The sequence below is a fragment of the Bos indicus x Bos taurus genome, chromosome 7, assembly GCF_003369695.1.
Source record: "Bos indicus x Bos taurus breed Angus x Brahman F1 hybrid chromosome 7, Bos_hybrid_MaternalHap_v2.0, whole genome shotgun sequence".
NCBI classification, from domain to species: Eukaryota; Metazoa; Chordata; class Mammalia; order Artiodactyla; family Bovidae; genus Bos; species Bos indicus x Bos taurus.
Window position 1 is genome coordinate 83,250,771 of NC_040082.1, and position 12,281 is coordinate 83,263,051.

Consider the following 12,281-nt stretch of genomic DNA (forward strand, 5'->3'; position numbering starts at 1 on the left):
ACATGTAATTTTTATTGTATAGAGTTGTGTTGAGATAAACGTAGTTTAGATTCACAGTATTATTTGAATCAGTATAATGGAAAGCGATATTGAGTAATATTACACCATGTTTCTAGATTTCTGGATTATAAGCTCTTGTGCATAGAGTGGATAAGGAGACTTGACTTCCGGTTCTGTGGGATAAAGATAATTCTCAGAAATAGCAAAAGCTAACACCTCTGACCAAAGCAGCAGGGATTGAAAACATTAGAGAACAAAGAATTAGCCTTTGTTAAGGGATGAGGAATTCACAAAGCCAGTAAGTGGTTTCAAGCTAATATTATTCTAGTAATGGTTTCAAAATCCCTCCTCTAGCTAAGAAAGAACTGACCAAAAAAAAAGGATTGACCTGGATTTTTCAAGACAAGGACACATGGGATTGCTTTTGCCTGTGCTGTATCTAATCTAAGAGGGGTGGGAAGATAAGAACCACAATAGTGACTTGCACATTCCTTCTCCACTGAGGATGGTGTCATGGAAACTTGGGCTTCAGTCCTCCGGCAGAATTTGCTCCCTGCCAACAGACCTTGGCCAAACGCAATCTAGCATGAACTAAAAGGAGCCAAGCAATCTGCACCAGGAAGGGGAATTTTCTGAGCACCCTACCCTGGAGAAATGTTAATAATAAAGTGTAACCTTAATTTAATCAAGACCTTTTCAGCCTGTGTGTATTTTCAGATGCTAGTAAAATTAAAGGCATGTATCACATTCCATCTAAGCTCAAACAGAGAAATGATTCATGCTTTATTTCTCCAGTGTTATCTAGTTGTCATTTTATACTTATGAAGCAATTGATTGAAAATTCCATCTTAAGGGTGTTCCATGCCTCAGATTCTGCAAAAATCCAAATTTATAGCTCTTGTCACTGTGTATTCGTGTTGCTGCTGAGAATCGAAATTAGACTCATTGTTATATCATCATCTTTCTTGGAAGATACTAAGTTCTTTTTTCCAAAGTAATCCCAGTGTATCGCTTCTGAATTATTTCCCCAACTTCAAAAGTTTTGTGGGTAGAGTTCTTTGGTGAAATAGCTTTCTTTCCTCTAGTGTCTAATTTAGATCAGCCCCTCTTTCTTCATAATCTTCCCATCTTGGGCAGTAGAACAACTCCATCTTGTAAACCTCAGTATGAACACAAATATCCTAAATTTAAGCATAAGAAAATTACAAGTTCAGTTTTGGTCGTTCAAGCTGGAAGTACTAGCATAAGGCCCTCCTCCCCTCCAACCGACCCTGTTGATTTCTTTCAGAATATATCAAGCATTTTTACAAAATGTATGTTCACGTGAGTGTGTGCACCCGTGGGTAAATTCAGGCCCTTATTACCAGGAGTGTGGGTGCCTCTGTTTTCAGGGATCAAAGTAATATGATCCATTTTCCTTTGAGATCAAACCTGGTTGATCTCATAAAAATTAACCAGGTTTGATTAAAATATGAGGAACATCTACTATTTATGGCATCTGGTACGTTCTTGCAGTACATTGTATAAAAAAGAATCCCTATTTTGGATCAGATTGGTTCAGATTCTATCTTTGTAACTTATTTATGACCCTGAGAAAGTCATGTGTGTTAGTCATTCAGTCATGTCTTACTCTTTGAGACCACAGGGACTGGAGCCCACCAGACTCCTCTGCCCATGGAAATCTCCAGACAAGAATGCTAGAATGGGTAGCCATTCCCTTCTCCAGGAGATCTTTCTGACCCAGGGATCGAACCCAGGTCTCCTGCATTGCAGGCAGACTCTTTACAATCTGAGCCACCAGGAAAGCCCTGGTGAAAGTCATATACCTCTCTAAACAAACATCCTTATCTCTTTATATCTATATTATAGGAATGTCATAATTAAATAAAATTGTCATCTAGTGAATAGGTATTGATAATGGTAGCTGCTGTAATTGTCATTACTTCTTATTGTTTGAATCAGAAAAGAACTTAGTTCTTTTATTTCACCCATCCTCTTTTTTAAGAGACAGATGAAATGAATGATATTTTTATTGAGTGCTAGGTATTTTCCATCTGTTATCTCATTTAATCCACAGAAAATCCTGGGAAGTAGGTTAAGACTGTCCCTATAAATCAGGGAACTGGGGCCAAGAAAGGACAGCTTACAAGGTTGGATCGGTCATGTAGATAGTAACAGAACTGAGAATTCAGGTCCCAGGATTCCTGTCTCCAAATGGGTCTGCTACACCAGTGCTTTCAGCCTCTTCCCCTAAGGACAGAGGAGAGCAGGGTGGTTGGAGATGAGCTCAGAGTGGGTAACCACAAGCACGTAATTTCTTTAGGGTCTTAGGATCACCTTTAAAATGACTGTACATTTTGCATTCTGTTCCCATGTCTAAAGATAAAGATTTCCCACCAAACCCTTCAACAGACTCAGTGATCCACACTTATCCTCCTGCTTTGCAAACACCAGGTTGAGACCTTGGTGACACACCCATACCACTCTTTAAGATTCCCTTTTCTTCATGGAGACTGAAGAGCCAGCTGTTGGTTTTATCTTTTCTTTTTCCTTTAACGTGAAGATTTGGAATGCTGCTCTGTGAAGCCTGAACCCATGTTAACTCAGTGATTCTGTTTCAGATCTCGATTCCAGCTTTCTCAGTAACCTTGATAAAGAAAACCAAAACTGCCCTCTTGGTGCCAAATGCCCTGATTATAGCGACAGTCACAGACAGGGTGAGTACGCGTGGGCACCCTGCTTTGTCCTTGTCTGGGTTTCATTGCCTTAGAGGCCTCTTGCCAAGTACCAAGACCCTGAACCATAAATACCATGAATTGGGAGTTACTCTAGAAGACTAATTTTTAAAATCACAGTTTCAGACATTTGTATAGTGTGGTTTCCCCTGACAAGGTGATTTATTCTAATCATTGCCTATTTTGAATTTCCTGCTGACTTCATTATACTTGCTTGACCAAGGTCCAAAAAATTAAAATTCTTTCCCAACTTCCCTTTCCCTAACATCTATCAGGTCAGGTCAAGCTAAAGGGATATATTTCATTTCTTTATTATTATTTAAAACACTACCACTGCCTTCCTTACAGGGTGAGGCAGGGTGATAGGAGGAGTCCCTGGGGTGGGGGTGGCCAGTCTCCCTGTAACTCCATTGGTGCCTCTCCAGAGCCAACCTGAAAACATAAAGGTGGGGTCTGCTATTCGGGTGCAGCTTCAGGCCCAATCTAGGCCCTCTCTGCTTCCCTCTCTGCTTCTTTGATACAGAAGTTCTGGAGTTGTCATTGGCCTTGGGCTACCCCAGGCATGGACAACCTGAAATATTTGCATGGAGAGCAATGTTTCTTTCATCTTGGCAAGAGAGAGGCAGTGGAATGGTTTGGTTACTCATTTTTCACTTGAATTTTTTTTTTTAATCTTTTCCCTATTGTTTTTATGAAAGCATAAAAGCTAATTTCTAACCCTACTAAATAACTTAAAGAGGGAAGGAAAGAGAAGGGAAGATTAAAATAAGCTATTCTGATGAGCTAGGAAATATGCTGATACCTATTGTGAGAATTTTTTTTTTTTAATACTAATGGCTAGCAAGCATCAGGTACTTCTTGCCAGACAAACACAAGATACTTTCCTTGTATGTACACGTTTATTCCACACTGCCATACTATGAGGGTAGGGACTGTTAAGAAAACAGAAACTAAGAGGCATTAAGTAAGCAATTTGCCCAGTGTCACCCACTTGGTAAGTAAAGGAGCCAAAATTTGCAACTCGGTCCACCTACCGCCAGAACCCATCATGTTAACTACTTTGGAATACAGTATTTGCTTGGAAAGTATATCAAGTTCTCTCATGGGTGAGCAAGAGAGGGTAGTCACAAACTTTGGAAAGCGAGTGTGAAAAGACTGTGTGACTCGAACAGATGGAAAAAGAGTGAGCCTTTTTATTGTTAACATGTGGTTGATGGTAAAATCATTTTTCCTTATGTTATTTGTCTCCAAATGACTTGTCTAGCTCTGACTTTACTTCTTTCTCATAACTTACTTATAAGCGTCCACTAGGAAATCTCCATATTTGTGCAAGAAAGAATCTGGAAGTGGCTTGAAAAAAAATGAGCCTGTTAGAGCGGCTGGGAAATTTTCAATGGAAATCTAGGTCAGAGCAGAGACAGCAGACCCTTGGGAACTGTTAAATACCTTCTCAAAAGGAGGTGGGGAGGGGCGGGAGAGAGACTTAAAAGAGGACTTGGCAAAAACACCACGGGCCTTTCTTTACTATTCAGGTCCCTTTCTGTCCAAGCTTGTCTGGGGCACCAAGGTTAGGGTATCAGAGCTTTCCTTTTGCTATACATTTCTCTATTATTTAAGTTCGGTTTGAGAGTTTTGTTGCTATTGTGGGAGAACATATCCACTTTATTCCAGGAATGGAATAAAAACTCTATGTGTGGGTGAGAGGAAGGAGAGTATAGACTCTATATAGAATATAGGCTACATTGTTTGAAAAAATATGGATAGAAAAAATTTTTAACTCTTATCTACTCAAGCAGTATCTGTTAATAATTATTATTTTGTTTTTCAGTATATATTTGTCTCCTTACTCTCCAGAGATTCAACTTACAAGCTACTGAAATCTGTGTGTGGACACTTAGAAGTGAGTATGACATCTCTGAGCCTCAGCTGCTCTCTCTCTTCTGTATTTCTTAGTTTGGGAGTTGATCTGGTTTTTCCATTTTGTAAAAATAATTTTGTTTCAATAATTTCAGAATACAGGTATTGGCAGTGGTCCCAGTCCATCTTCTCTTGAAAACAGTTTCCGGGCAGACCGCCCTTCATCTCTGCCTCTGGTGAGTTGCCTACATAATGATCACAGTGCAAGAAGGTCCCACAGTGGCTCTGCTCCTTACACCATGACCAGGGTGTGGGAGGAACGTAGGACCATGGTGTCTGAGGCAGAGTTGAAGAGGGCATTTCTGTCCTGAAGGAGAGAGGACCATAGGAAGTCATAAACTTATTCAGGTAATTGAAGAGCCATCCTGCAAAAGAAAAGAAACAGGTTAGTTGGCTGACTTGGCCAGTTACAGGTCCACAAAGGTATTCATCAAATCTTGATGTATTTATCAGTGTTGTTTAGAGGGATTCACCAATTTATTTGGAGAGGGCATGATTCAGTCCCACAAATCATTGAACGTCTTCTGCGTTCAAGGCACCATGCTAGCATAGTATAGCCATAAAGACACCAGGAAAAATCAAAACTAGTTCTTACCTTCAAAGATTTTACAGCTTAGTAGATGATGAGGGATACCCAGAAATAACTGTGGAAGAAGAAAGCTGTAATGCCCAAGTGAAAGGCAGAGAGATTCTTTGATTCCCTTAGACGTTTTGACTATAGCGTAAATCTCTAATGGGAAATAGCTCCCCCCAATTTGTATAAGATTTATACCTGAGATGGTATAATATAAGACCAAGAAGTCCCAGCCATGTTGTTCAAATGGTTATTCCCGAATTGATGATTGTTAAATGTTTTAATACCTTTGGTGAAGTGGGATGAGTCCAGAGTTTCAGCATCTACACATCTTTATTTTTTTTTCAGAGCTGTTAAAAAGTACTGGGATTGAAAACATGTTCACACAAGAACTTAAACCAGAATGTTCATAGCTGCATTATACATCACAGCCCAAAAGTAGAAGCAACCCCAATACCCATCAGCTGATACATGGATAAATAAAATGTAATATATCTATATAGTGAAATATTATTTGACCTAAAAGGAAGAACTATCAATACATAATACAGCATGGATAAATCTTGAACACATTATGCTAAGGGGAAGAAGGCAGACACAAAAGGCCACATATTGTATGATTCATTTATATGAAATGTTCAGAATAGATGAATCCATAGGGACAGAAAATGCATTGGTGGTCACCAGGGGACGAAAGGAGGGAGAAACTGGAGTGACTGATGATGGATAAAGAGTTTCTTTTGGTGGGGAGATGGGCATATCAAGAAATAAGACAGGGGTGATGGTTATACAATAATCTAATTATTCTGAAAACCACTACATTGTATACTTAAATCGGTGAATTTTATCTCAATTAAAAAAAAAAATCTACCTTAAAAAAACAGTGAGAAATAGGATAAAACACTTATGATTTGGAATCCATCAAACCTGGTTTCAAATCTCAGTTCCACCCAGCTGAGCTATGCCATCGGGCAAGCTCTTTAATTACTCTGACTCAGTTTCTTCATCTGGTAAAATGCCAAGCTCCTTACATGGCTGTGAAAATTAAATGCAGTCATGAAATCATAGGTATGGAGCTTTGCATACTGCCTGATCTATGGTAGGCATTCCATTAATACTTATTAAATTGAGGAGATTTGAATTGTTTAATTTTCCTTCCCCCATAAACTCTTGCATGAAGTTGCAATGGCTGTTGAAATGATCAAGAGACAGCTAATTGAAGGTGAAATGTTGGTAATTTGCTTACAGGACATGTTTCCTTTTCTTCACTTGGTCGCTAAATAAATTGTGAAAAGCTCGCCTAACTGTACCTTTGCCTAATCGCTTAATTGTACTTTCACCGGCACATTTTAGTGACGCCTCTTGTCTCTTCATTTCTTCAGCACTTTGGGGAACAAGTAGGGTACACAGCAAAAACATCCCACTTTTTCCCAACTCCACACTCCTGTATAACCTTCTGTCATTTAGAAGTATGTTACTGACCCTGTTTTGATTTGTTTGAGGGAAGAAAAAAGCTAAAACTCTCCCTTCAGTGTCCAGTTTGCTTAAGCCATTTTCCCTTTTCTGTTTCCAATACCTCTGTTAAAACTATAATTTGAAAAAACCTTTCTCTGCATTTGTTGTTGTTCAGTCACTAAGTCACATCTGACTCTTGTGATCCCAGAGACTGCAGCACACCAGGCTTCCCTGTCCTTCACCATCTCCAGGAATTTGTTCAAACTCATGTCCATTGTATCAGTGATGCCATGCAATCATCTCATCCTCTGTCACCCACCTCTTTCCCAGCATCAGGGTCTTTCCCGTTGAGTCAGCTCTTCATATCAGGTGACCAGAATATTGAAGCTTCAGCATCAGTCCTTCCAATGAATGTTCAGGGTTGATTTCCTTAAGGATTGACTGGTTTGATCTCCTTGCGTTCCAAAGGACTCTGCATTTAGAACATACATTTAGAACTTTCTGGCAACTTTTTTGTTATATATATGTATTTCAGTCACTTTTTCTCATTACAAAATGCAAATGAGACTTCTCCAGCTTTACCCGGAAGCTTTTCTGCCATTAGCATTCCAGTTTTTTCCCTAGACATTTGTTGTTTCAAACAAGTTGGCCACTGTGTGTTAACAGAGTTCTGACTGCCCAGAAAATCAGCAATCAGATACTCTGATCTGTTGAGGAAACCCAGTAGGATGGGGTAATCCTTCCTTATTTGTATTTTATAGGTCAGGCCTAAGTGAAAGGCCTACATGTTGAATAAAGGATAATGGGCCTCTTTGCATTTCATTATTTCCCTTCAGGATTTCAATGATGAATTCTCAGATCTGGATGGAGTGGTGCGCCGAAGAAGGCAAGACATGGAAGGATACAGTAGTTCTGGATCTCAGACCCCTGAATCTGAGAACTCTCGAGGTCTGGGAGATTTTTGTATCTTTACTTTCAGTAATTCTCCACAAAACATCCTTACCTCAACCAAAAACAAAACCAACCAATAAACAACACATCTTCTGAGCTTACAGTTAAAATGGGACTCTAAACAAAGGGTAGTTTGAAAGTTCAAGGGAAACGAATTGCCTGTGTGGTAAAAACCCATTTCTGTTTAAATGCATGTAACAAATGTCTCTTTGAGAATGCCCTGATGGTCCAGTGGTTAAGGCTCCACGGTTTCACTGCAGAGGGCCCAGGTTCAATCCCTGGTTGGGGAACTAAAATCCCACAAGCTGTGTGGTGTCGGGGTTGGGGGGGGAAATCATCTCTCAAATAGACACAATGTTGGAGTGGTCGAAAGACAGAAACATGCAATACTTTCTTACCTCTTCTTTATAATATTATTAATTATTATAGCCGAATGATCCCCATGAGTCAGTGGGATAAGGACAAACTGCCTTTGTATCGTTTTATTTCTTATTTGCTTAAACATTGAATTTCATCCCCAAACCACTCAACCAGCTTGTGAGAAGATCCATTTATATTCCTGACCATTATGTGTATATTCAGGGATTGATTTGCTTTGTGGTTGATCCTACGTGTGTCAACGCACTGGAGGGAAAACTTACCCAGCCCTGTTTCATCTTGGTAGATTTCCACGTGACAGAATCCCAGACAGTTCTGAATGTCTCCAAGGGAGAAGCAAAACCAACTCGGGCAGATCCCCTTGTGAACAGAGTACCTGAGGGAAAAGCCAAGAGTCTCCCTGGGCATGGTAAAGAACGGATTATGATGCCAGGTGGGTAGTGGGGGCATCTGCTTGTAACTTTAAAAGGTCCTCATGTTTCACTTTATGACTGCCTTTCCTGTTCCCTCTCCTCTCTTCCTGCTGTAGGTCTTTGCATATTAGTTCATTTATTCACTCAACAGACAGTACCCAGTTCTGTGCTTTACTGTAAGGGATGCAAAGATGAATAGCTTCTGTAGAGGACCTTTCATCATTCTGAATACATTGAGACTATGATTCAAAAATTACCCATAAAACTAAATTACTTAATTATTATTTACTGATTATTATCATAACTGGTCACCAGTTGTCCCGGTAGGAGATCAAGGCTGGGGTCTCTATTGTTCACCAGTCACTCACTATCCCAAGGCTTGGCACAGAGAAGGCTCTCAACAAAAATACTGAATGAAACATGTGGGAAGGAATTGTAACTACTGATTGAAATGAAAACTGGAAGGCTTCAGGTAGTATTTTCTCTGATTCCAATTGCCTGGAAATAATTCTGTCTCTCAAGTACTTCTTCCCTATAGGGATACTGCTGCATGAAGGAGATATGTTATCACTTTAAAACATGTATTTTGTTTTCCATTCAGCAGGTCAGTCAGAAACCACTGGAATCATACCCAGAGTAAAGTCTGAGAAATGTCCAACTCTCCACCATATTCTTATATTCTATGCAATTGTGTAAGTAAATGTATTTATTGTGAATGACTTAAGACTTGTATTTTACTGTTAATGACTTAAGAAAATGATTCATTTCACTAAAGGAAAAATCTCTTCACATTGTTAAGAGCCATGAATCTCTAATGTCTCTAATGTGACCCAGATCTTTCGGGGGGCAATTTTCATCTCCTACTTCAACATTTTTTTCTTAAACTTAGGTCATGTTTTCATATTCATCCCTTTTTATTTAAATAAATAGCGGAGAAGAGAAGAAAAAAGAGCAAAATATGCCAGATCCAGAACTTAAGTTCTGAGTAGATACTCTTAGTAGAGAAATTGTTGCCTGAAATATGATGCATCTTTGTTCTTGTTTATTTTTTCATCTATCCAATGTCCTCCGGTTAGAAACCAAAACAACTTTAAAATGTCATCCCCTTAAAATTGGACAGCTACAAGTAAATCAATGAAGTTAGAACACACCATCTCACCATACACAAAACTAAACTCAAAATAGCTTAAAGACTTAAACATAAGACATGACACCATAAAACTCCTAGAATAAAACATGGGCAAAACATCCTTAGCAATGTTTTCTTAGCTCAGTCTCCCAAGGCAATAGAAATAATAACAAAAATAAACAAATGGGACCTAGTCAAAATTTTACAAGCTTTTCCACAGCAAAGGAAACTGTAAACAAAATTAAAATCCACAGATTGGCAAAAGTATTTGCAAATGATGTGAACAAGAAGGGCTTAATTTCCAAAATACATAAACAGTTCATCCAACCCAACTACAACAAAAAAAACCACAACACAATTGGTAAATAGCAGAAGACCTAAATAGATAGTTCTCCAAAGAACAGCTGCATATGGCCGAGAGGCACATGAAAAGGTGTTCAGCACTGCTAATTATTAGAAAATTGCAATGCAAAACTACAGTGAGGTACCACCTCACAGCAGTCAGGATGGCCATTGTTAAAAAGCTCAGAAATGCTGGAGAGTGTGGAGAAAGGGAACCCTGCTACACTGTTGGTGGGAATGTAAACTGGTGCAACCACTGTGGAATACAGTATGGAGTTTCCTCAGAAAACTAAAAATAGAACTACCATGTGATCCGGCAATCCCATTCGTGGGCAAATCTCCAGACGAAACTATAATTCAAAAAGACACATGCACGCCGATGTTCTTAGTAGCACTATTCATAGTAGCCAAGACATGGAAGCAACCTAAATGTCCATCAGCAGATGAATGTAAAAAGATATGGTGTATACACACACAATGGAATAATAGCCATAAAAAAGAATGAAATTTGCAGTAACATGGATGTAACTAGAGATTATATACTAAGTAAGTCAGAAAGACAAATATCATTTCGATATCATTTAAATGCAGAGTCTAAAATATGACACAAATCAACCTATCTGTGAAATAGAAACAGACTCATGGACACAGGGAGAAGGCGATGGCACCACACTCCAGTCCTCTTGCCTAGAAAATCCCATGGGCGGAGGAGCCTGGTGGGCTGCAGTCCATGGGGCCGCACAGGGTCAGACATGACTGAGCAACTTCACTTTCACTTTTCACTCTCATGCATTGGAGAAGGAAATGGCACCCCACTCCAGTGTTCTTGCCTGGAGAATCCCAGGGATGGTGGAGCCTGGTGGGCTGCTGTCTATGTGGGTCTTACAGAGTCGGACGAAACTGAACCGACTTAGCAGCAGCAGCAGCAGCATGAACACAGAGAACAGACTGGTAGTTTCTAAGAAAGAGAGGGTGGGGGGATAAAGTGGGAGGTTGGGGTTAGCAGATGCAAATTATATACAGTTATAAAATATAATTGTATAGGAGAAACAACAAAGTCCTACTGTATAGGACAGAGAACTATATTCAATATCCTATAATAAACCACAGGATAATACAAAAGAATGTTGAAAAAATGGAAAATATTTTAAAAGAATATTAAAAAATAGTATTAAAGACTGTTTCTAAAAATATAAATATATGTATAACAATCACTTTGCTGTACAGCAGTAATTAACACAACACTGTAAATCAACTAATCCCCTTCAATAAAAACTTAGGCATTGACTTTTTTTAAATACCCCCTCAGCTTCCTCTCTGTAACCAGTTGTTCTTCTGAAAATAGCCTGACCCAGTTCGAAGCTGTTGCTCACAACCGAGGAGGATGTGCCCAGTTTGGTTTTCAGATAAAGCAGGGAATTTGTGAGTCACAAGACCTCAAGACCCAGACACTCCCTGGCCAGGACTTCCGACAGTACCTGGCGGGAGGAGGAGCCCCAGCTTGACAATCTACATTGGCTGGCTTTGAGTAAGACTCCTAAATGGCCATTATTTGTAAATTGAGGGACTAGAGAATTTAATATCCTATTCTAAAGTATGCTGCAAGCATCAGTCTGTTAAAAAAAAAAAATGACCTTTTTAAAGTCTCTGTAGTCAAGTTAGTTTGGGTAAATTCCTTGCCTCGAATGTACAGATTTTACATTTCTTGCTTTAGGAACATCAGTCAGGCCCTGGCCATCAACCAATTGATGATTTCTCTTTTATCTCTTTCCAGTGTCTGTGCACTGATCATCTCGACCTTCTACATGAGATACAGAATTAATACTCTGGAGGAGCAGCTGGGGTCACTAACCTCCATTGTGGACACCCATCAGACTGAGTAAGACAGTTCCCTCCAGTGCTGTCTTCTGCTTGCTTTTCACATTGGTATAATGTTTGACCTGAGCATGGCATCCTTCTGGCAAGCATTAATTGAGGATACATTCTGTGTGAGACATTTTGCTAAGTGTACATGTAGAAAATAAAGAGGTAGGTGGACCCTGGAGAAAAAAATGAATGACCTGACTCTGCATGTTTTTGACTTGCTATAGTGTTGCCAACAAGAAGGCAAGAAACAAGCCTAATTTTACATTATCTTGTTCTCTTATCCTAAGCTCCATTGTGACCTTGGCCCATTTATTAAAATATTCAAGTTTATCTTTGTAAAACGGCAGTGAGTCAAGTCATTCATATAAAAGAAGCAATTCAAGTAACTCAGCACATTTCATCATTTATAGCTCTTTATAGGAACTCATTATTTATAAAACTCTTGACCACTATAAAGATCCATGTGACCAGTAATTCACTGAATGTGTCTGTAAAGATTTTCTACCACAGTATTTTTAATA

At 39.2% G+C, this 12,281-nt stretch overlaps 1 protein-coding gene and 1 long non-coding RNA gene across 8 annotated transcripts in view; one reads left to right on the forward strand and one right to left on the reverse strand.

The window, feature by feature from the left end:
* The window catches only part of GRAMD2B (GRAM domain containing 2B), a 119,889-nt gene that overhangs the window by 97,944 nt on the left and 9,664 nt on the right, over window positions 1–12,281 (forward strand). For 2 of the 7 annotated variants that reach the window (XM_027547002.1, XM_027547006.1), the window contains exons 6-12: window positions 2,622–2,717; window positions 4,564–4,635; window positions 4,748–4,828; window positions 7,518–7,629; window positions 8,297–8,443; window positions 9,028–9,115; window positions 11,669–11,773. In XM_027547002.1, coding sequence (XP_027402803.1) covers window positions 2,622–2,717; window positions 4,564–4,635; window positions 4,748–4,828; window positions 7,518–7,629; window positions 8,297–8,443; window positions 9,028–9,115; window positions 11,669–11,773 — 701 coding nt within the window. Of the gene's footprint in view, window positions 1–2,621; window positions 2,718–4,563; window positions 4,636–4,747; window positions 4,829–7,517; window positions 7,630–8,296; window positions 8,444–9,024; window positions 9,116–11,668; window positions 11,774–12,281 lie in introns of all 7 variants that reach the window. The other 5 variants (XM_027547001.1, XM_027547005.1, XM_027547004.1 and 2 more) reach the window with 3 other exon arrangements.
* On the reverse strand, window positions 3,907–7,041 carry LOC113895606. Its single transcript, XR_003511888.1, has 2 exons — window positions 7,001–7,041; window positions 3,907–5,017 (listed from the first exon to the last, which is right to left on the reverse strand). It is a non-coding gene; the product is annotated as an uncharacterized LOC113895606 (long non-coding RNA).